Source organism: Dermacentor andersoni, unplaced genomic scaffold (genome assembly GCF_023375885.2).
Source record: "Dermacentor andersoni unplaced genomic scaffold, qqDerAnde1_hic_scaffold ctg00000042.1, whole genome shotgun sequence".
Taxonomy (NCBI): domain Eukaryota; kingdom Metazoa; phylum Arthropoda; class Arachnida; order Ixodida; family Ixodidae; genus Dermacentor; species Dermacentor andersoni.
The window spans coordinates 1,645,608-1,670,865 of NW_027314756.1; the positions used below are offsets into that span (position 1 = coordinate 1,645,608).

A 25,258-nucleotide genomic window follows, 5' to 3' on the forward strand; every position below is an offset into this window, starting at 1 on the left:
GTGTCCACCAGTAGAGCTAGGACAAAAAAATATAAGCGAAAGTGTTAAATTGTAAGTTTAATTAGATTGTAGTTCGTTTTATGAAGGGTCAACTGCACCATGCTTGTGGTGGCTGCAAGCAACAGAACAGAGCTGCAGACAGGATTGTCTTGCATTGTGGGTTGTGCCAATACAGATCTGTTTCAGTGGTCGGTGAACATGAAAAGTTTGGATAAATTGGAGAATTACAGAATTTGTCATTTAGCAGACACCCTAATGTTATGCACTTAATTTATTGTTTTAGACATGCCTGGCAGGGTACTACTGCAATTTTTTTTGACCGGTTTTCATATAACTACTGAATCTAACATTTCAAGAGCGAGCAAATGAAGCTTTGCTTCATTTCATGTTGGGCGTAAGTGAGCCTGATTATGCGCTGCACTTTCTCTCTGCTGCCCCAAATTGGTGCAGAATGGTGGAGCAGTGTAAGCACGCTTTTTTGGCTGGAAGTATAAAAAAATGAAATGTGCCCTATATCTTTGAAAAGCAAGGTCTAAGGCAGGAGTTCTCAGGCACGTTGGTACCAAGGAACCCTGCTAAGCTCCATGAAGTGCCAAGAAACCCTCCCCCCCTTCCCCACCCCTAATATAGTGACTAGGCATAGCATACAACATGTTTGGGGCCAATGGTGGGGTTGGGCAGGCTACTTTGATGGCGACATGTAACCCACGTAGTCCAAACTGGGTGCAATCGTTATGACCCAAGACGACAGTATCACAACCAAGGCTTGCTGAGAAAGAATGACAGTTTCCAGTGCTTATCACGTGGGGACACTTATAACAGTTCATCAGAAGAGGTCTTAGAATTAGTGCCGACTCTACTTTGTGTACAGTAATACATTGATTCGGATTTTGTGGGACCGAAAAAAAAAAATGTCTGAATTGACCAAATGTCAAATTATCAAGGGTATCAAGAAAACAATAAACAATACTTACTACATCAACACGCTTTTATTCACTGAATGAATCGGCAAATCCTGTTCTTATTTTGCACAAGAGCAGTGCTGAAGGTTCAATTCTCATCTTGTGTCTGATTAGCACGGCCGCAGCGCTCCTCTTCATCTGAGACATGCTTTTCAATACCGTGCGCACATCTCAATCGTTTTTTCACCAGTGAGCTGGTCGCCAACAAATTGCCTCTCCATTGTGATGTAGCTGGTGCTATTCATCTTCGACAGCTTTGCACCAAGTCAAAGCGAAACTATTGTTTGACGCAACTGCTGCATACAAAACCGCGGCCACTATCGATGCGATCATGGATGGCGACCTTGTGGTTCTGAAGGCAGACGGCTAACGCATGCGCCAATTCAAAATGAAACTACCGTTTGTTGCAACAAATGTGGACGAACCCGCGGAATAAGAATAACAAGAGACAAAACTATGGGTAGGTGCCAGCGCGAGTGTGAGCCAAGATAATGTCCCGCTGCGTGAGGAGGAGACGCGCAGCTTCAGACATGCTATCATGAGTTAGCGACTGTTGGCACGCCGCCCCTTGCGGCGCTGCAAGGAACTACTTTTGTTATCCCTCGCGGTCGGAGCGGAGTGCGCGTGGCCACTGTCTCCGATGGCATCCGTGTCATCTGCTTCTGGCCACTTGTGCTGGGCTGTTGGATGCCACCATAAAAGTTTTACACCAGCATGGTTTGCGCTCAAGAAATAAAAGACCTCTGGACCGTTTTAGTGTAAATATTTCTTTCATGATTTTTATTTAAGATGACATGCTTTTTATGCAGTAATGAGAACAAGAAACTAGCGCACTTGAAAGATCAAACGATTTGCAATCGTAACCAGTCACTTATAGAAAGTGCAAACGATCGGCAACCATAATCTTGAGCATATAAAAAACTGCACTTGACACTTGATAAATTTTTTGACGTAATGGAAAACTAGAATTTGTTCTACTTTATTGTCATGTGCCATAAAAAGTGCCGATCAGAGTATGCAATACATAGCTATTGTGCGGCGAAACAAAATTTCATTATATATCTGCAGCACATTTGGGCAGTTGTGGACAGATGGAACAGCAGAGTAGAATAGAGTCCACCGCTCGCTTCGAGCAGTCAGAATCATCCCTTCTTAAGTTATGCAGTTCCTCCACTGCTCCTCTACAATTTAAGTGTTCACTGTGTATGCATTCACTGATTATCGAAAATGGAGTGCGATGCTTCGTCCCAAACTGTAAAAGCGAATATAAGTCCTGTGCGGAAAACGCTCGAACTTTCAAACCTCAAATGACCTTAATGCTTGCAAGAATGGGCAAGAGCTATAGAAAGTGAGGATTGAGAACTGACAACAAGCGACTACGTCTGCTAAAAGCATTTCTCCCGCGGAATGGTCAGCAGGCGTAAATACTACGCTGACCTTTGAGGCGCAGTCATCCTTGGCCAGCCTAAAAAGTCATTGTTGCTCTTTGGGGTAGTACTGGTTGCTCCCTGTTTCATGGTACTCCGGCCAGCTTAGCGAGAGCACGTTGCAATAGCTCCCGTCTCGTTTAGCGACAGGCATCGTGTTGAGCTAGTGTACTCGAGCTATGGCTACCTAAGAAATACATTTATCTTGAATCTAATGCAAGGGCGGCACTCTGGCATCAAGCAGCCACGCGCGAGCAGACGACAAGAGCACTCCCTGCGTCGGACGAATCCTCTGCATCCCTTCGACAGCTTTGACAAACCATCACATGACCATACGTCAGGTGTCTGGCATTCGGTAGGGGGCGCTGTCACGACGCCTGCTGCCTCGCTCCTGCAAGACGCTGACGACGTGAGAAGGAGCTGAGTTGCACCTCCTAAATTATTCTTTCTCTGTGCTATCTACGTAATCATGGATGGTGACCAAAGCGGTTTTATGCGCACCGATAAACACAAGAATAAAGGCTGGGAACAAGCAGACGAAGCGGAAGTACATCTCTCTTGCTTCAAGGCAAAGTAAAACAAAAGAACACGCAGACATTCCCTTTGTGTGTTTTATTATTTCTCTAAACTTCAATTCGTCGATTCAAGCAACAGATCGCACAGAAAACAGATGTTGTCTTGAATAATTCTCGAACTCTCGTGTCACCACGAGCGATGTCACACTCCGGACCCGATTACGTAGGTGCAGGAGCCCGACTATGTCACTGTCCCTCTCTGGGCGGATTCGCCGCAAGTGAAGAGGGAAACGGCGTTTGGATTGAAATTTCAGGCCTTTCTGCGGCGCATAGCGATGTAATTCTTTGCAAACACGATCGTTGGCGCGCATTGTATGCTCTGCGCTTGTCAGCTCAAAATGACCATACCTGGTGTGGGGCCCCTTATGGCCACAGTTAGGCAAGAGGTGTTCTGGCGTTGCTGTCGCGTATCACGTACGATTTCCGCTGATGACTATGGCAATGCAGACTCAACCGCTTCATTTCATTTGGATGCTAGCGCTGTGTTTGCTCTTTTGCATCGTGCATTAGTGGTGCTCCGCGCTCACCGAGCTACTGTACTAGAACCAGCTCGGTTGTGCTGCTTTGTGCATTTAATTTTTAATCCTCCGATGTATGCATCAGCCTGTACGCTAGTGGCACCTACCTTCAAACTGCAGAAATGCACATGGTTTGCCGGCTTAGCAGAACTAGGGAATACTTATCATTGGTTTGCATAACTCTGAGGAGGGGCCTGCAGAACCCTTGGGTTCCGTGGAACCCACTTGGAGAACCCATAGTCTAAGGATTGTTTTTGTACATCACGAACATTTTTATGGAATGTTTGAGCAACAGATGTGACAGGAAGGTTCCGATACCCATGCAGGCATGACTACCGGTACGATGACCGTCATAGTGACCGGTACAGTGACCGTGGCCGACCATCAAGCCGAACCTCCCAGGATGCTTACCTCGATGACTATGACAGGCGGGGTGACCGAAGGCACAGGGACAGTCACAACCGACCATCATCAAGGCACAGTGAATCTGACAGCTCCTCTCCAGAATCTCGAAGGGGTTATGGCACTGGCAAGCACCGAAAGTATCGGGATGTTGACAAAATGGCACCTGGTGCCTACTATGATCAGAAAAGCTCTGGAGGAGCTGGTGGAGCCGGTAAGGCCTGTGGCTAAGCAAAGCCTGATTGATAAATTAGTTATTAAATAACAGAAAGGTTAATCTTATTGAGAGCAGAAGCTTTTTAATCCTGCGCATTTATTTGTTGGTTTAGCTTGGCAGGTTGCTTGTTGTTCTGTTTCTGCACAATTAGCTTTGGGGGAGAGAGCGCACTGCAAAGGTGAACATAGTTTAAGGAATGTGATGTAGTAGTAGTAGTCAATGAACTATAAGTAAATTATGTGTACATACATATGCTGAACAATATTCTTGTCCTGCCTGGAGAGTTGGTTAGGAATACTTTAAAAGCACGTAGGCCTTCATGGCACGAGGCCTAGTGCAAACCTTCTTTTAAAAAAACCAAATAATGCATTTGGGTATCATATACTGCAACAAGCATCAGACGTGAGTTGCAGAATGTTGTGTGGACTAACCAGCACGTGCATTTGTGTGTGTTTGAATTTAACTAATGGTTTTACATGTTGAAATGCATGTAAATGGAACGGGGGCAGAGTCAACTTGTATTAGGCAATTTCTGATTGTGCTCTGCCATTTCTTTAAACAAGCGTTTTTTGACATATCTCTTTTTTTATTTTCTCTTTTGTCTTCAGGTGGCTACGACTACAACACTTATCGGAGGGACTATTACAATTACTATCACTATGGCTATGCACCACGCTCAGGCTACGGTTATGGCTATTATGATGAGTTATACAGAACCAATCCAGCGTAAGTTGACAACAGTTCCTAAGCAAGATTTGATGTGCTGCTGCTTGAAGGAAGGCTTGTGCTGAAGGAGGGTCTCAAAAGTTTCCTGTTCTGTTCTGAAATTTTTTTTTACTTTGGTCCTTGATTATCAATGAAAACATTTATTAGTACCACAACATTATCGTATCCATTATTCTTATTAGAACTTGTTGCAGTATCACAACTGAAACATTTCCCTTCATGTTTTCTTCCTTCAAGCTTGTGATGCTGACTGAATGTGCTCATATAGCTGAAGTTGGTGCAAATTTTATAATATTAATTCATGAAATTTTGCTTATACTGGGTCGCGATTTTGTAGCGATGCCTTTCACTCTATTTTAAGCCACCCTTACCATGCACCATTCACGCCCAGCTGATCTCGTTGATAATGTGGGTAGTGCATTGTTCTGACTACTGATGAAGTGTGAAAAGTAATAACAAAAAAAAGCATCGCCACATTATCGCAGCCTAGATGTTTTCGTGTCCTTTACATTCCACCAAGCTGCAAAACAACAACATCACTTTGCTGATATCGCATAAAGGGGCACTAAAGGCAGACAGTTATAAGATTACCCTTGTAGAAACGTTGAAATGTTTATTGTATGCCAGGAGATTATTTGGTTGCAGAGAAATACCCAACTGAATGGTGAGCACATTACTGCAATTCAAGTTGCCTTTGATACATAAGGTCACTGATGGAAATATTCTACGCTGTGCTGGTGATCTGAGGTCATGTTTTGCTGGGCATTACTACCTGCTTTGAGTCAGAGGTCCACACAGAGAGTGGGCTCGCATTACTGCAAGTAACACCAACACAGTAGTGTGAAAATGTAGCATCAGTGAGTTCTGCCGTAAAGTCCTCTAAAATTGGACAGACTGCACTTTCTTTTTGCCGAAGGGTGATGCAATGACCGTATTTTCCAGCGTATAATCTGTAGCACCAATTACAACAGCCCGATAAAAAGACGAAAGAAGAACCGGGCATATAATTTGTGCAAATAACTGTATAGAACAACGCTCAAATCTTTGCAAGAACAATCTCCATTCCTGGATGCAGAACTTGTCCATGTGGTATCTACGGCCATTGGCTCGGTTGCACCCCCCCCTCTTCGGCAATGCTGATGATGTTCAGCGTCTGCTGCACTGTAAAGTTGTATTCACATGATGGAGCAAATTGTAATTTGAGCTTGCGAATAGCATGTAACGTAATTGTGTGTCACCCATTCACGCCACATGCCCTCAGTCCGTGCGTAGCTTCTTGGAATATGGAGGAGAGCCAAGTCACTGTTCGTATTTTTTGCTCGGTCATGTTTGCTCCGTCACCGTCACCCGTGTGAGGGCTTGTCCATATGTACTTTCATCCTCAGTTGTGTGAATGTTAGTGGCGAAATGATCCAATTCGCATCACATGTTACGTGACTGATTTGTCCACAATACGTCTGTCATGTGAATCCAGCTTAAAGGATAGCGGTGACCGCAGTTCATCATGATTCGAGTTCTAGTTTACCGGCGCCTCGAACACTGTTTACTAACTGCTAAAGGCAAAATGCCGATTCATAAACAGGATGTGAATGAGGGACCATTAAGGATGGGAGAAAAGAGTTTTAACACGCAGGGCTGAGGAGAGGGCGGGGTTCCCTAGGAGATAATGAAACTTAATATGGTGGAGAACCTTGCCTTGAGATGTGGCTTCACGGCAGAGTGCACCGCACTGCTTTGAAGCCACGCCTCAAGGCGAAATTCGCATATAATTTGCACCCGGACCTTACTGATAAATAAAAGAAATTTTTGGTGCTGGTTATATGTGCAAAAATATGGTAACCTTTTTATTGTCGATGGTCAACTTCAGTTTACCAGTTATAAGCACGACATGTTACGTAATGTGACTTGATACTGTGTCCTTATAATGGCAGCTCCAGTCTGCTGCACGCGTTTACATTGTCATCTTACAGCAAATCGGTTCTGCAGACACAAGCAAGCTGAACGAAAGTTATGGAAAGAGAAATTTTTTTTTTCACCAGATTTTATCATGAAGCTACAAACATTTGTAGCTTCATGATACAATCTGGTAGAAGACAATTTTCTCTTTCATTATCATCTTATATAGAAAGGTTCTATTATTTGTTAAACTCATGCTTTGGGCAGCTTGGGGCATTAGTATATCACTTTACGTCTTCTTTAGTGGGCCTATGAGAGAAGCTGTATGGTCAAAACATGTTGCTACAAAGTTGAAATTGAACCTAATTTTTGGTGTGATATGAATGCATTGACATTCTGAGTACTGATAAATTGCTAAAGAAGATTTGTATACTAGTTTGCACCATGTGTGTCTACAAGGCTTGTTTCTGTGGTCATTAGAAAATTGTTTTGTTTTGTAATAGGCGAGTGTGAAGTGCGAACTCACGTATTATGAAAACGAAAAATTAATGTGAAATTTGTTTGACTTAGAGATTTTTTAGTTCACAGGTCTGGTTGTAGTGTTATAGCTTGGTTGAAATGTTCATACGTAATGCAAAAGGGATGTGTATAGGTATGAGTGCATCAACAATAGAGTGCTCATAAATTTGCTCTTAATTTCTGTTGGTGGAAATACTTCACCCACCCTGGTACATGCTGCAGGTTTTAAACATATGTGTTTTTGCTTGCACCTTTTAACAAAGCCCTACGAAACCTGAGTTGATGCTGAAACTTAAGAAGTAAATTCTTAATGCACTGTTTCAACGCATGAAATAGGGTGTGGTCAGACTCCAGTGTGGGGATGGCCCTTAGTCAGTTTTGAGACAGATCCATAATTGACATTATAGGAGGAGCATGAAATATGGTGTGGTCAGACTCCAGTGTGGTGATGGTCCTTAGTCAGTTTTGAGACAGATACATGATAGACATTATAGGAGGAGCATGAAATAGGGTGGGGTCAGACTCCAGTGTGGTGATGGCCCTTAGTCAGTTTTGAGACAGATCCATAACAGACATTATAGGAGGAGCATGAAATATGGTGTGGTTGGACTCCAGTGTGGTGATGGCCCTTAGTCAGTTTTGAGACGGGTCCATAATAGACATTATAGGAGGAGCATGAAATAGGGTGTGGTCAGACTCCAGTGTGGTGATGGCCCTTAGTCAGTTTTGAGACAGATACATGATAGACATTATAGGAGGAGCATGAAATAGGGTGTGGTCAGACTCCTGTGTGGTGATGGCCCTTAGTTTTGAGACATATCCATAATTGACATTAAAGGAGGAGCATGCTGAATCACATTTCTTTATTTTCAATACATATGTTTTCCTTGGGTTTTTGTAGTGAAATATCTCTGATTCAAAGCTTGAATTTCATTTTGCGGGATGTTTATCTTGCTAAGTTGTTTCTAGTGTATGGAGTGTGAGCAGTTTTTTTTTTTTTTTTCAAATTCAGATTGAGTTCCTAGTAACTTTTGAACAGTCTGACTCATTTTTTTGGTGTTCCTGGTATCTCTTGTGATCAGTATAATTTAAGTGAACCATATATGTGTGGGATTGAGGATCCTCCAGAGAACTAAAGGAAAATGGAGGCTGTTAGTTATTTTGGGGCTCTGAAGGATGTTTTGAGGTACATTGCTACCACAGTACCTAGTGCCCAATGAGCATATGCTTTGCATGGTGGCCAACGAAGCGGTGCGCCAGGTAGTTATGCCGGCTTAGAGGATTTAATAGTTTCTTGGTAGTTTAGGGTTCATTTCTTTATATTAGTAAACTGCAAGTGAAATACTGGTACTAAATTTACATTTTGATATAGGGATTATTCTACTACTTTTTGATGCTCTATTATTTAAGGTTAATGTGCCTTAAGATGTCGGCACTCAGGAAAGTTCTGTACATGTGAAGAAACTGCTTATTTATTCCTAATTTACTTTTCAATAAACAATGCTTCAGTGCAATGTAGTGACAGAAACTTGTGACGTTATCAGTTTGGGATGTGAACATTGTTTTATATTAATTACGAAAACAGCTGTTATTTATTTTAAAACTATTTAAAAAGTATTTGAGATTTGATTTGCTTCTTACACTATATTCGATTTGTATTCAATTCAGTCTAAAAGGTTACTGCTCGTACATCCCTAGTTTTCATAAGCTGGTCAACCTAGATGTTGAAGCTGGACTCCCTATTGAAGGGACTGGCTCTTGTAACTTGCATGTGGGAAGTTTTACTAGAAGAAAGTTCATGAGCTGTTTTCTTTCTCATCCCAGTAAAATGGTGCTGCTTAACATCTTTTCTGTCTACAGCTATAAACAGCAAGTGGATGCTTACTACGCTCGACTAGGCTACAACCCGGCACAGATAATGGAGCGCCTCAGTGTGCATTCTGGCCGATCATCGGCCAATGGAGATTCGCGTCGTGATGAGAGCTTTGCCAGCAACACGGAAGATGATTGTGATCCCAGCATTCTTGACAATGAGTCCACACGCCTCGACCATGGTAAGATATTTGTTTGTGTATGAAGAAACCAAGCGAGGCATAGCTGCTCCAAGCATTAGGATAGAAAGGGAGAAACTGTGTGTGAACATGGAGTAGCAGCATGCAATAACAAGGCAACAAGGAACTACGTAAATAATGAGAAGAATTATTGCTGCAATACGTATAGTTGATCCGCAATCAGGGTACCAAACGTATCTAAGAATGAGCTGTCAGTGATACCTGTGTTAAGATTATTCCATTCGCGTGTCGCCCTTGAAAAAAATGAGTGTTTGAAAATATCAGTGCGGAATGAAAATTCGTTTAATGTGTGTGTGAGTTTATGACGAGTTAACCTATTCGAGGACATTGATATGTATAGCTTAAGTTGATTGTGTATTAACTGATACATGATTTTTAGTCTAGTAAGCTTGGCTCTGTTATCCATGGTTAAAAGTTCTGCCCGTTTCAGCAATGCTGTTGGCGAGTCTGTGATGGAGTGTTTATTATGTATGTATCTCAGCGCTTTTCGCTGTACCCCTTCAAGTTTTTTAATCAGCTTGTTAGTAAACGGGAACCAAACGGTGTTGGCGTACTCTAGAACCGGTCTTATAAGTGTTTTACATGCGAATAACTTTGTTTCAGATGGTGCTAGTTTAAGGCGTCTGTTAATGAAGAATAGCTGTCTCATTGTGGTTGATGTGATAGTGTTAACGTGAGAATCCCACCTGAAGTCAGATGTTAGTGTCAGATTAGTCAGATTCGCTTCCATGGGCAGCCTTATTTCTGTGTTACATGTCCTCGGTCGTCTTTGGCTCCCGATAACATTTCGAAACTTTTCTACCTTTGCGCCCGTCACACCGCATGATACGAAGTAGCTTCACCGCCGAAAAGAAAAGCAATCAGATTCTCTTATCTTGTGCAAACCATGCCCTTATCACTATCATGCAGCAACTAGGACATAGCAACGAATGAAACTCTAAATAAACCGGCAGACCTTGAAATGTTGGCCTCGTAACATGTGAAGTGTGCAGTTCACTGCTGCTAAAATGTGTGCAAAACAAGCATACCAACGTTGCGCCTCGGGGTAGCGTTTAGGCCAGCAATCCTCCAGGCATAGGGATGAGTATGTCCAGGAGTAGGAGCGAAAGAAAAAAAAAAGTTTATTTGCATATTGAAACAAGTAGTCGGATTCTAGTCAAAGCTCTCTCAGTCACGCTCAAGTGGTCCTTTCTAAGCAGTTTTTTCCCTATTTCCCTACAAAAGTGAATTCGATGACCTTGTTGCAGCCAATCAGAGGGGTTATACTGTTCACAGAATTCTGCCTCTAATGTCCAATCTTTGAAGCAAGGATAAGGCAATCTGGAAACGGGTTCACTCTCCTTCCATGATAGTCAACACTGGCTCCTTGCTCACTGTGACGGTCAGCTTGTGAGGGTCAGGCGACTGGCCTTCGTGGTTGTAGTCACCTTGAAGTGAGCTTCTTTGTTTGCGCGCCACAGTAGATGTCGGGGGCCCCATCGCCATCTAGGCAGGTGCAGATGAAGGGGCTGCCTCGGGGGAAACACTCAAAGAATGCACACTGCCGATTTGAGGCACTTGTTTGCCCGTCACAGTTGTTGTCGGGCTCCATCGCCTTCTAGGCAGGCACTGAGGAAGGTTGGGAAGCACCCAAAGAATACGCACTGCCGATTTGGGGTGCAATACCTCCGAGTCAAATATGTGTTGGCTACACTAGCAAATCGTGACCCTAGTTTCCTCGTTTTGCACTTGCTTTTGTTACATTTGCTTCTGCATGGAGAAATATGACGCTGTGACTATAGAAAATCTCTAGTCTCCTGTGTTTACAGCAATACCAAGACGGCGGTGCTATGTCAATAAAAAGCTGTGCTCACGTGATGAGCAGTGAACCTCTTGAAACCCAATTGTCTTTCTGATTTCGAAGACAACACACTAAAAAGGTTCAGTTTTCTCAAATTCTGCTGCATATTTCTTCCAAGTACTTCACCATGAGATAAGGAAAAGACTTAAGATTGCAGAAAAATAAATTTAAGAAATGGAAAGCTTGAGCAAGTTCACCATCTTATTGCAGCGTCTCCCCTTACTTTCTAAAAAAATTTCTTTTTTGGTTATATGAATTTTTTCACTGTCCTGAGAGATTCACATCATCGAGATTCTGCTGTAAATGGCTATTTGCCGGTCCTTTTGACTACTTTCCCTTTTGGCTAGAGGAGATGTCCCTCCCCATACTTCCAAGATAACCTACACTCATCTACCCCTGTGGTTGCATTCGCAGTGCCTCAGCCAGAAGAGGTGAAGAAGTTCTCCCGGCCACACCCACTGGCTTGTTTCTGTGGTGCCAATGGTCTGCTCAAGCTCGTACCAACCCTAAGCAGTGGAAACCTGCCGCCTCCTATTGAAATTCACAGCCTCAAGGTAGGATTTTTGCAGCAGCAGATACTGATATTTTATAATTTTGTTGATGCCACTTTCATTGCTTTGGTGGTGTTATATCTAGCTGCCTTGTGATTTTTTTTGCACCGTCCTCTTGTCGAGGATGGTGTTCCTTGCTCCATCTTGAGATTACCTCACACATGTACATTTGATTCTCGTCAGGCATAGAATTCAGCCCATTCTGCACGGTTTCACTGTAGATGTTGTTGCTCTTACTTACCTTCCTTCAGATGCATGTTGAGAAAATTTTTGCTGGTATGATGCATGTACTGTCCGTGTTGGTGTTAAGCATCTGTGTTGGTGGTGCAGAAAGTTGTGCCATCTAGCATGCACTTGGCAAATGATGGCTCTTTTCATAAAAGAGTTTGGCCCACACTGTTTTTTAGTAATTTCTGGCCTTTGATGCTTTTGTTTGCTTTCTTGCATAATTTAACATACGACACACAAGAGGAGGCAGACAAGATGACACAAAGCAATGCAAACACTAAATGTAACTTGTAAGAAGTCAAATTAGACTTTTGCTCACTAGCACTGCCGGTAATTGAACACAGGCCACTATGCCTGTGTGTAGCTGAGAGCTGGATGCACTAACCAGTGAGCTACCATCCGAGCTGCATGCCGGGCAGTTTGAGTCGGGCTTAACCCTTTGAGGATAGATATTTTTCGCCATATTCGACCACCCAGTGTCGATTTTTTTTATTGCAGATTCCAATTCTTCTTGAGGACTTATCTCGAAAAAAATTTACCGTAATTTTTTAGGGTGACCGTAAAGTGAGAAAAAAATATTTTGCGTTAATATATATGTACTCTTCATTCATGAATAACAACAATAAAAAAAGGAAATAAACTTATAAGAATTAAAAATTTGATGCATTTTTATAGACATAGTTGAAGGCCTTGAAAATGCGCACACGATAATATTTCGCAAGACTCAAATGTTCCTGCTCTTACACCAATATGTACAACCATAGTGTAATCGAACTGCGTAGGTGCGCACACTCAAGAAAACTATGTGGTGTGTGCCCGTCAAAAAAGCATGTGTGACAAACTTCCGCTAATTTTCATCTTATCGCCAACCAGAGGCAATTAGTTTTCGCGAGTGCATGATAACACACTGGGCCCGAGGTTCTTTCCCGCTACTTTCAGCCCTAGAGTTTCCTACAATGATTACTAGAGGGAACTCTGACGGTGCGATTGTTCAGCCACCATGGGAATGATGTGTAGTACATGGATTTGCGTGATCTTCATGCTTGGGGCTTCAGACGTTCTTGTGGCTTTGTTTATTACGCTTTATCTGGACCTAAATTGGACTAAATTTCAAGCAATATATACTTTTTTCAATGCAAAGGGTAATAAACTCTGCAAGCATGCATAATCATTGCTAATTGCAGTGGTTCCACTTGTCCATGCATCTGCGGCATAATGGTTGCAATGTTGAACTTCTGTGCCAGAAGTCCTGTGTTCGAATTCTGCCGTCAGACAATTTTAATAATGTTTATTCAACGATTCATAATTCAGTACTTCCTTAAAAGTACTGCGTTAAAAACAGACACCCACTGGCGGTGGGTGCCTCTTCTTCTCGCTGGTATCCCAGCCCAGCCATTCAGCACTTCAGCAGCAGTTGAAATGGACATGTCCAATAAGCGGGCAATTACAACCATTAGCTTCTAGCTGCTTGAGTTGGAAGAGACTGCTTTTCATGTCATCATTTTCTCAGTGTGAAAGAGAGGCTGGTACAATACGAATGACTATTCATTGCTGCCGCGAAACTTTGAATTGCTTGCTTAATATCTGGTATCATCTGCTACACGGATTATTTATCTGCTAACGGATGATTTGAGTGATTGGCCACTACAGTAAATGGCCACATCGCCTGGACTACTGGTCCAATTCGCTGATTTCTGTGGAGTAGTCTCAACTGCTCCATGTAGTGATTTGGGCTTCAGATTTGTTCTCCATCTGCCATTGCAACAGACTTCTTAAAAAAGAGAGCTGAAAATTTTGCTTGAAAAGTGCTCTGAATGTCACATTGGAATTCAGGCAATGGTAAAACCATTGGCTGATTCCCCAGCTCGGGGGCGTGGGCCAGAAATGTTTGGGCAAAAATGAACAATCAAGATGCAAATCTTGCCAGCTAGGTCTCCCATGTCCCTGCTGTGTCATGCTGGGTCCAGTAGAGACGGTGTCCTCCTATTACGTTTCACCAAGCCTGCCACGTGCTATGCGTGTTTGCTGTGCACCATACGGTTGAAACCAAACATCTTGGGCATCCACAAATGTGCAAGATGTCATGCAGCATGAGACATAGAATAAAATATGCATCCTTATGGTGTTCAAGTAATATATTGCATGCATGCTGCATGCTTGCACCTACTTTATGTGGAATGAGCTGTCAGTTTATTGTTTCGTAATTCTTTTCTGGTGTGCAGCACTTGTTCCAGAAGGATCCACAGTTCCATGAGTTGCAGGCATTCCCAGGACCTTTGGTCAGGTCAGCTGCGACTTTTATTTCTGTCACTGCACTCACTCTTTTTATACATACCTCAGTGCTTATAGAAGATGCTTTGCTTTTCTACAAATTTTACCATCATTTGATGCTTATGATGCACAAGACTTCTTTGAATCTGCTAAGCTTACTCCTATTTCCTTAAGGAGGTAACCATTTCAGTTGATGTAAATAAATACTCATAGTATCTGCATGATGCATAGCTGCCAATTATCACAATGGTAATTTTATTCTGGTTCATTCTCTCCTCATGCAAGGCCCCAGCTAGTAGTAGCACTTCTATCAGCCAAGCCAAGCCTTCTGTTAATTTAATTTCAAAAGTGGCAGAAGGTTGGATAATTCATCCATAGCTGACATGCACAAGTGAGCTTGTGCTAGCCTTTGCTATCACATAAGTCCCATCGAGCCACCCTCCGGCACGTCAAATGTGGTCTTCCTTGAAAGATAATGAGTTTAATAGCAGGGAAAATCTTGGAAGTCTGTGCAACATTCAGTAGCTCCAAGACAGTGAACAGGTACACCTTGTTGTTGGTTTTCAACTACCTCACACATCGTCATGTGGCACAACCTGGGGTGAGGGCAGGGCTTGCAGTAAAGAAGGCAAAGCTCAGCAAAATTTTAGGCACTGATGCAAAGCTAACAGGATTGGTGCTGAATGCAGCACAGAAAGCGGTCTGATCTGTGTGCCCAGCAAAGTGCCATAGCATTCATTATGTGTTCGTGCTTTCTGGTCTCCAGTGTTTGTGGAGGTTGTAGTGTCTGCCATTACTCTATCAAAAGAAAAGTATACAAAATTTATGTGTAGTAAAGTATGAACAGCTGACATAACTACTGGTGTAAGCCTTGTAGTGATGTGTGTGCAGGGCCGGTATTTTGTAGCGATGCCTTTTCCGATGCTATGCTTTTTCAGGCTTTTCGCGCTTGGCCAGTGGTCACAGCGACGGTCTCTCCACATTATCAACGGGATCAGGCTGCCGTGTGTGGTGGATGATAAGAATAGCATAGAATAAGGCATAAGACATCACTACAAAATAGCGGCCCTGGGCACACTAACCAATAGGACATCAAAGGGGATGCTGATCTCTTTCTCTCTCTGAAACATGCACAATGCAAGTGAATAAACAAAAAGTGCTTCTTTTCAATGTTAGTGTTCAGTAAGCATTTGTGGGAATTCAATCTAGCAGCTAATTAAACCATTTCGCCCGAGATGAAATTGTCTGATAGAAATAAGTGTTGATCATGGGTATTTTGTTTTATTCCACTCCCTGACACAGGTCTGAGACGCACAAGAATGATGTGATCCAGTTCTGCACGCAGAAGATCCAGTCATTCACCGAAGACCCCAGCTTGCCTGACCGGTCATCACACATCCTCCTTTGGGAGCTGCTTGTGCTCATGCTCAGGCAAAACGGGGTAGGCACCACTCTTCTTGCCACTCATTGGGGGCATTCCTCCTCCAGGTCTTAGTGTGGACCGGCAGATGAAAAATAATTGAAAAACGCCATCTTCTTTATGCTTCCCCCTGCTGATGTGTCTTATTCTAGGGACATAATACTGTACAGATGAGCCCTTAGCAATGATTTGATGACATGCAGATATTTAGGCTTAGGAGCTGCAAACAATTTTTGTATATTCCATAAAGCAGTTTGCTTCTTTCACCCATTATCTTCAGCTTATGCTGCTCTCCTGTGTTATTGAATGATTTCTGTGCAAGGAAGGTTGGCCCATTGCTGTGTGAAATTGCCATTGTTTAAAAGTGAAGAAAGAGGGAGAACATGTGAGGGGGAGCTGACATGACTAAAAAATGATGCCATACAGAAGACAGTTCATTGGCATATGTCATTTTCCTCTCTGCTTGCAGGAGAATTGAACACAGGCAAAAATGTGTACATACAGAAGGAAGTTCATTGGCATATGTCACTTTCCTCTCTGCTTGCAGGAGAGTTGAACACAGGCAAAACTGTGTGCACAGAATGTTCTTCACGTGCCAGGCTTCTAGTAGCTTCAAAGCAGTGCATGTGAATAAGTTCTGTACTTTGTGATAAATTTTTAAAATTTTACATAACAAGCAGGTCTTGTTACTGTGTTCCTTTGGGTATTTCAAAGAGGTGGCAGTTGCCTACAGCAAGGACTATGCCTAATATATTCTGTGGCTAAGATGAGGCCGTGGGTTCAATGCCTAGATGCAGTGGCAGCGTTTTAGCATTGTAGAATTAACAAATTAAATTCTGAGGTTTTACGGGCCAAAAATGAAAATATGATTGAGGCACGCTGTAGTGGGGGACTCTATATTAATTTAGACCACCTGGGCTTCTTTAACGTGCACCCAATGCACGGTACACGGGCGTTTCTTGCATTTCACCCCCATTGAAAATATGGCCGCTACTTCCGGGATTCGATGCCATGCCCTCGGGCTTAGCAGCGCAACACTAAAGCCACTATGCCACCAGGGCGAGGAGTGGAATTCAATAACACCTGGGCGCCAAGGTTTCAACAGTGCATGCTAGGAATTGTAGAGTGTGGAATGCTCCACTGCAGTATTTCTCATAGCCTGTGGTGACCTAAAGAGACTATAAATACAACTTCTGAAGATTATTTGTCATTACAAGGGCATTACAATGTAGCCCAGTTATAACGAAGTCGGCGGGAATCAGAAATTACTTCGCTATGACTGCTTTTTCGCTATATCAGGACCCTAAAAAAATTCAAGCGTCAAGTAGACCAAGTAGAAAATTTTATTTACACCCTCTGAAAAAAAAGTGGTCGAGGGTCCCCTGCACGCGTTTTGCGAGTTCGCATTTCAGAACAGCGGCCTCAACACTGTCCAACTGAGTGCAAATGCCCAGTTCGGAACTCAGTTACATACGTAACGTGCCGACAGCTGCAACGTCTGCTCCAGGGGTTACTGGCTGAGGTGCACCAATGTCATCACCTTCGGGGTCCGAGGCACTGTCATCGGCGATTATTTCCTTTTCAGAAACGCTTGTGGCGAGTTTGTTGGAGGTCAGCTCCTCAGTTGCGACGAGGTCTTCATCTGTTCAGAACAACATCCATATAATCCAAGCCGCGTGGGCCAAGGTTTGCATTGCCCGCAGACTCCCAAAGCTGCCCTAAGCTCATCACTGCTGTAGCACCGATGTCAACTGCTGCTGTTTCATCTCCGGTAGTGCTGCTGCCCCGCGAGAAACCTGCTTTCTGGAAGCAGTGAAGTATGGTCTGTGACTTCACATCCTTCCAGGCTCTGCCTGCAAAAAATATCACCTTCACCAGCGGCACCTTCAAGTCAGCTGAGTTGTCAGCTGCTCGGATGTCGATGAGCAGACGCTCGATGATACGGAGGCGATAGTGGACTTTAACGTTGGCGATCACTCCCTGTTCCATTGTTTGTAGCTTGGCGGTTGTGTTGGGAGGCAGGAAAAGAACCTCGACAGCGCTTAGATGTGCGTTGACATGGTGTTGAGCAAGTTGAGCAACAGCACCACTTTGCGCTTCTTTGTGCTCATCTCCTTGTCGAAGTCGGTCAGCCACTTACAGAAGATGTCTCCCGTCATCCATGCCTTGGTGTGGTGTGTATATGCAACTGGCATTGACAGCACCTTGGCGAAGCCCTTCGGTTTCTTAGCCTTGTCGATGACCAATAGGGGCTGCTTGTCTGAGCAGTCCATGTTCGTGCACACCAACACTGTGATGTGATTCTTGTTCTTTTTTTTCTGCCACACATTCGTCCATCTTTCCCGCGAGATTTTTTGCTGTCATTAACCGAAAAAAGCAAGATTTCGTCAGCATTATACATGTCCCTGTCGGCATATGTCTCAAGGATGCGGCTGCTGTGCTTCTCCATCCATCGCTGGAGACCATCCTTGTCAACGGACACAGCTTCACCGACAGTGCTTTTATATGTGATGCCGTGCCGTTCTTTAAAACGCTGCAACCATCCATTGCCTGGATTAAAGTTGTTGTGGCCAAGAACAACCCTCATACTTCCGGCCTTCGCTAGCAGGATTCGCTTCCGCTCAAAACAGCATCAATTTTGCTTCCATTTTTTATGACTATAAAGCTGACTGCGCTATGTCATACTTCCGCGGAATGTCGCTCTTCTTGCCTTTCTGGCGAACTTCATCCAAAATAGCGTGTTGCACTTTCAGAGAGAGCACCTTTCGTTTCGCCGTGGACATTCCGGGTCTCACTGAACTTGACATTGTCGAAAAGTTGGTCATTGCAGGAAGCACAGGGCAGGCCAAACTGATACCATGGTAAAGTTCAAGCATGCTGTGATAAGAGCCAGATCCCGTTAGTCCACTAGTAGCAACAATGATCTGTTTTTTACCTGTGAGCAGTGATGCCGCACTTCAGGTTTGTTAGCGCAGGCACGCAGGCCACTCGGTTTAGCTGGTGGCACCACGCCAAGGAGAAAAGGCAGTTTAGGAGCGCACCTATGTGCTTTGCTTTTTTACCACGGTGAGGCACCAAAAGCGGAACCGGGCTGGGGCGGCCCTAAACGTGAGGCGGCTGTCAACTGGAGGAGAGTTTTCTTGTCAAGCTGGGAGACTGCACAGTGCGACGAGAGACAAGGCAAAACCGGCAACCTTTCTGGAAGTAGTTAAACCAGCTCATGTATCCGGCGGTCGGCCTGCCTGGCATTAAAAAAATACAAAGGAAGTGGTCGCTTGGTTTGTAGACTGCGACCAGGCAGCGCCAGCTGTGTGATGCGGTCAAGCAAGCTTTCGCAAGGAGCCGAGCTGGATGAAAGGACAAATGATGCCAGCGGAGGTTGCCAGGAGCCAAGAATTGGTGTTTTTTTGGCATTGTTGATTCACGTGAACATTCAAAAGGATGTTTGATGGAAGGATTTTTTGTTTTTCTCGAAAAAATACTACGCTATATCCGTTGAGTTGCGGTTATTTACTTAGTTAAAGCTGAACCGCAATGGTATTGAAAATGCAGAAATTAGAACGGGAAATTAAGAACACTTCTCTATAACCGCTATTTTGCTATAGTTGTGTTTGTTTGTAAGTGGGCTACACTGTACGACTCTTTCAGCATTTGTTCAGTGCAAAAGCATGCTTTCTTAGCATAGAAACCTGCAGTGATATGTCGTTACTACGAGCCTCATATTAACTAATTTTTCAGATTTATGACAATTTGAAAATTTTCGAGCCAGAAGCCTATTGTTTTAATATAAAATGGTTTCCTTAGTACGACTTCCAAAACGACCACCGAAATTAATGATCTCTCTGTTTTAGTAGCACCTCAATGTAACAAATTTGTAACTTTAGATGTCATACACATTTACGACTTAACGCAGCTGCAAAAATTTGGCGTGCCACCATCAGTAGCAGAGGTTCCTGAACGGCTGTGATTACAAATTTGTGCCCACTCTATGGCCATTGCCTGCAGTAATGCTGGCCTAGAGAAATAAAAACTGCATAAATCGGCACTGTTGGCATGGCACTGCAAACTGGGAGATTGTGATCGTACTCATTGCGTCATTCACAGTTGCAATAATCTCAAACGATTAAAAAGGAAAATAGCTGGCAAAAGGCAGATTTGCTTAAAACACGACAGGAACCCAAGGTTCATCAGCAAGTTGGCAAATAATACAAGGAGAGTGATGAAATTTGTGGATACGTCAGGGTTGCGGTAACGTTTGGCCATGATGCATGGTGTTGCATCATGTGCAGATCTCAAATATGCTAATGATATAAGTGCTGGCTTTGCACTTTACTGCCAGCCACCGGCATTTTCAGCGAGCATATGCCTAGTGGGTGCAATGACTTGAGGCACGTCATCTACGCTCTGAAGAAAGATGCCACTCCATGGTTCATCTGTGACAGTCAGCGCATGCTCAAAAATCAGCAGGTCATTATCACTGCAACCCTGCAGCATTGTGTTTCGTCCTACCACAGCTGGAACATGCACGAAACTGTGTTGCATAATCACATTGTTGCTGATTGTCAGTATGGGGAACATAGTAACTTATCCGAGGTCTGTACTAGGGAGCCTTCATTCATATACACGCCTACACCCTGTTTTAAAACAGCGCTAAAGTGCATGAGCGCATGAAGGCGAAGATGACTTCACAACTTAAAGGAGTATTGACACAAAAATTTTCGATCTTGTTTTATCTGCTGCAGTAAGTAGCTAATGACCCAGTAATCACGGCACAAAACATCATTGGCTTCAGAGCACGACAGGTAATTATTTGAAGTCTTGTTTGTAGCAACCAGTCTAAGTTTCGGTTTGAGGGAGCAACGAGATGGGCCAAAGAAGGAATGTTGTAAACACAGCTGGAGACATGATCGCACAAAACTGTAACATACCACGCCAGCGGGCTCACCAGTGCACGAGCTTTGTGTTGCTAGTTCGTCTGCTACACGTGCACATGTTTTGCGATGTCCTCATCATCATCGTCGTCCTCGTTTTCGTCATCCAGCGGTGACTATTTCCTGCTTGCCATAGTCACCGCCGAATTAGACATGGCTAACCACATTTGACTGGATCCACTACAAAGCAGTGACTTGGAAAGTGCAGCTAGCGACAGCTATCAATATGTGTACACACTGGTACAAGTAGTACGCAACATTTGTCGAGGGAGCTTTGGGAATGAAGCATATTCCGGAGAAAGACACTAGGTGAGGCAGAAGTCGGCACAGCATCAGGCTTGGGGGTACGGAGTCTTGGTGGAAGATAATCGAACTGCTCTAAGCTCGGCCGGTTTTGTTTATACCAGGCACGCTTGAAATGAAACGAGCAAATCTGGCTGCTCTTCAATGGGGTCAATTCTAAGCGTCCAGTGGCACGCCATATTCAGACCATTTCTGCCGTTTATCGATGTCGGCGGTATAGCCAGCAAGCAAGCCACGCGAGCTGACGATTGCTGGGAAACGGTATGTAGGCCTAGCTCGCTGGTCGTCGGATCCGAGGCCGACGGCCCTTGCAACCCATCCACAGCTGGTAATAAAGCCTCTATATTCATCAACACAATCAATGTCTGCACATTTATGTCGCTCCTAAGTGACAATACAATTAGTTTTCCAGATGCCGTTAGTAGCGATGAGAAAACGCGCTAGCCAGGTGACCCGCTTCGCAGAGACGATTGCAGTAGCGGCTGCGCTGACCACTTGCGAGTCAAAATCATGCAAATGATTTACTATATTGCGCAATGTTTTGTAACATGCACACTTTCGAGGTCGGTGTATGGTTATTACAAATTTTAGCCGAATTTTGTGCCGCCATCAGCGGCGAAAGCTGGTCAGAGTCACGACCAGGGAAAAAAACAGAGAGACACCGGGACGGTCAGAGCGGCGAGAAACTTGCTCTCAGGGCCCGCCCCGACGGCAGCGCAAACTTGTGACGTAGCATTTTCTTGGTTTACATTCCTTTCTTGATGTCGATGTCGCGAGGTGCTGTGTTTTGCGGTTGGCTTAAATTGGTGGTTGGCTTTAAAATTGATTTTAAATATGTTCTGAGCTGTATTTGCCATTGATATTTTGCAGACAATGTGTGTGCGCCCGCATAAATCGGTCTCGCACATTAACTCGACTTTGAAATTTTGAGTCAGTACTCCTTTAATGACTTCACATAAATGCGTGTTCTGACTTTTATGTCTTGAAGTCCTTATCACCATAAATGCAGTTGTGGATGTGCTGCTTTCAAATGTGGGAGATTTCTCTTGTTAAATTTAGTATTTAATGACTGTATGTGTGTATTTGATGCAACAATATTTCAAAATAATCACTTCCAGCAGTGCCGTGACATTCAGTATATCGAGATTTTACTGTAGTGTAAATTTTAAATTCAAGCCGTGTAGTCAAAGCAACAAAGCCACCGTGTATGACATGCTGGTATGGGAGAAATGGCCCATAAAGCGTAAGAAAATGTCTGCACTGCATAACAGGGAATTAACACAGCGAAACTGTGTGCGCAGGCTTTGCAGCAACTCAGCTTTTTCGTAGATCCTGTGACCTGCGAACATTTTTGGGTTACTGTACACTTGCCTTCATTACTTTGATAGTCTTCATCATGCTCAGATGGCGCGAGTGACGGTTGGGCCATTAAACAGTGATGCCTACTCGTCATGCTTTTGTCTCGGGTGAAAGTGGGCAATTGGAAATAATCGATGGACATTGCAGTTTGTCTCAGGTTCGGACATTGCTGAATTGCTTCTTCGGGGCCACAACATCTTGGAGCCATCAGCGTCTACGTCAGTGCTTGCGGGCCGACCAGGAGGGGAGGGAGGTGAAGTGACCTCGCCCGAGGGTGCTGATGATGGCAGCAGCCCATCGCCTGATGAGGGAATTGTGGTGTCTGATCGTGCCCAACTTGGGACCACGAGCTCAAGTCACACGCTAACGAAATTCCGCGAGTTCCTCCTTTTTGGGCATAAAAAGGTGAGATTCCTCAATGCAATATCTGTGTGTTTGTGTGCAACGCGGGATTCCTGCATGGTGCAGAGACATGTGGATGACACATCTTTACCCATTCTCTTGAGTGATCTGCTGTCTTCAGATAATGCAGTATCTTCGGTTGCAATTTTTCCAGCAACTAAGCCATCTCTTGGAATAGAAGATAGATTTTGAAGACCATGGTTTTTGACTTGAGCTTGGGGTAATATTTGCTATTGATGTTTCTTTAAAGGAGTACTGACATGATATCTTTGACTCCCAGTTTTTTTTTAAGGTAAATGAAGGTTCTATACCCTAGAAAAAACACTGACAAGCCTTAGGGTGCTGTAAATAATTGGACGTTATAGCTTTTCCACAACCAGTTGATTTCATTTTTACTGCCATGATGCAGAAGATGGTCCCGTGAGAGTGAGACATTACGACATTTTGCCACTCGCTCCGGCTTCCGCAGTCTTCTATGCTGCTACTCATTGTGAGGGCCAATTTTGGACATGGATTGCTTTTATCGCCTGTCAGCAACTAAAGAAAACACATTAGTACCTCATCCTTGTGTTGAAAAAAAAAAAGAAATGTGAGCAAAAAAGCACAATCCGAAGTCACCAAAATATTTTGTAGATGCAACCATATTTGGCATCTACATAATGCGAGGCGTTTCACAACTCGTTGCACTACAATACACTGATGTGTGCCAAGCATCGTGACGTTCAAGTAGCCCGAAACGTGTATTGTCATTGTCAATGCGTCGGCAAGCTTTTGTTCTCGCTCCTCGAATTTGACCCAAGTCAGCAGCTTCTTCGGGCGGGGCAGGCACAGTGCTTGCCTTCGTCGCACGTGGCGGTCTAGTAATGAGTGACAACCAGTGGCGCAAGCAGATTAGACAGTGTCCCACCTGTTTGCATTGACAGTCGCTATAAGTTGCATTGCGAATCAATTGGGTGATGCACGCATCTGCTGCCATAGCCAACACAGCGACATGAACCACGGTGTTAGAAGTATTTTAGGTGGACGAACGGCACCTCCGGAAAGGGGGAACTTCGGTCCGCGTCTTGTGCAGAAGGCCCGAGATGGCGCCACAGTACTCGTGGCCGATGCGAGGTGTCATGCGTGGTCGCTTCGGGGCCGTGAACACCGCTCGAAACAAATAAAAGAACTCAGCCTTCACGCTATGACGAGCGCAATAAGGTAAAAACGGTGAAGAAATACGAGATTTTGGTGATACAGCCATAGATATCTGTTTAATATGTCAATTCACCACCTTGAATGTTCGCGATAGGGGGATGTCTTCGCATTCGGACATGTGAAATCGTGCATTTAGGAATATGACAGTGAATAAGTCGCGTTGAAATATGACAGAAGTTAGTTTTGTTTGTCGAAGTAATGTTTACCTAGTTAGACAAAAATAACATATTAGCCGCAGTATTACAGCAGCAAAACGTACTGTTGGTTGCTGTCTCGGACATTCGAAGCAATTAGCGGTCGTTGATTACGCATAAAACATGTGTGATGAATACAACCTTTGTTAACGCTAGCTTGATGCACTTAAAGCAGTGAATTTTAGCGAAGTGAGTAGTCTGAAAACACACGTGAAAGATATGAGTAGTATTGAAAACACACGTGAAAAACAAAAACTATGACTTAAACTTTGAGGCAGCAACATCACTGGACTAGTTTTGAAAGCTTGCGCAACGTTTGAGATTTGTTGCTCTCAATAATGTTGAGTTGCTTGCAATATTGCCGCATCCGCACTCCTACATAGTAGTGAAGAACTTGTGCCATGATGTCTACTTTATGTTCCTGACATGGAAATGACAGGTTGTAATTATCTAACACAAAGTCAATAGTTAAGTCATGCGCTTGCTTATCGCCAGCGTGCTTCTGAAATTTTCTTTCAGTTTCTTTCAAAAGATGAAATAGGGCAGCATTTGGGTGCGTCGGTCCTCCTCTTGTTTTCAAAACAAGAGCTGCTTCAGCTCTTGACAAATCACCTGTTGCAGTCAATTCAAGCTTGCACAGTGAACAATTTGTGTTTTTTAGGACTTTCCTGCACAGAAACCCACATAGATAGTAAATTATGCAGTCGGTGATGCTGTCTGATGCAGGTACAGAGTCAAATACATCATCACACTCAATGCCATCTTGCACGAATCCGTCAAGCCTACTCTTCAGCTCATCCAGCCGTGATTGACTGAGCACATCCTCCTCAAAAGATGACGTCAAATCAGACAAGCTAAGGAGACATGGCTCTTCACTGGGCAGTAACTGGCAATTTCCGTACTTGGGTGGCTTTACGAGACTGTAAATGGATAGCATGCTGTATAATTGCAAAAACGTCGGCAAGCAAGGATGTTCATTTTGGCCCCCAGCTTGGCGTATGACACCAAAATACTTTTCCAGAACGTCTTGGTTAAACTTTGCAGTTAACACATATTTGAAATCACATTTCTTTAACAAGTAGTTTGAGAGTTGAATTGTCAACAGAATAGTCACTCGCAAGCCCTCAGCTGTAGTTTGTGAGAGAAAACTTTGAGGGAGAATTCGTCCTGCCTTGACCTCTTCCTCCCAATCATTAAGCCACTGTAGAGAGGATTCCAGCACTTCAAAATCCTTTCCGCCTAATCTAA

The 25,258-nt window shown here is 43.8% G+C and overlaps 1 protein-coding gene across 6 annotated transcripts in view; it reads left to right on the top strand.

Annotated features, from left to right (window-relative positions):
• LOC140212784 (uncharacterized) overlaps positions 1–25,258 on the top strand; it is a 237,803-nt gene that overhangs the window by 87,583 nt on the left and 124,962 nt on the right. For all 6 annotated transcript variants that reach the window (XM_072285779.1, XM_072285783.1, XM_072285780.1 and 3 more), the window contains exons 15-21: positions 3,809–4,098; positions 4,710–4,827; positions 9,103–9,296; positions 11,569–11,708; positions 14,156–14,217; positions 15,507–15,645; positions 22,365–22,622. In XM_072285779.1, coding sequence (XP_072141880.1) covers positions 3,809–4,098; positions 4,710–4,827; positions 9,103–9,296; positions 11,569–11,708; positions 14,156–14,217; positions 15,507–15,645; positions 22,365–22,622 — 1,201 coding nt within the window. The remainder of the gene's footprint in view (positions 1–3,808; positions 4,099–4,709; positions 4,828–9,102; positions 9,297–11,568; positions 11,709–14,155; positions 14,218–15,506; positions 15,646–22,364; positions 22,623–25,258) is intronic.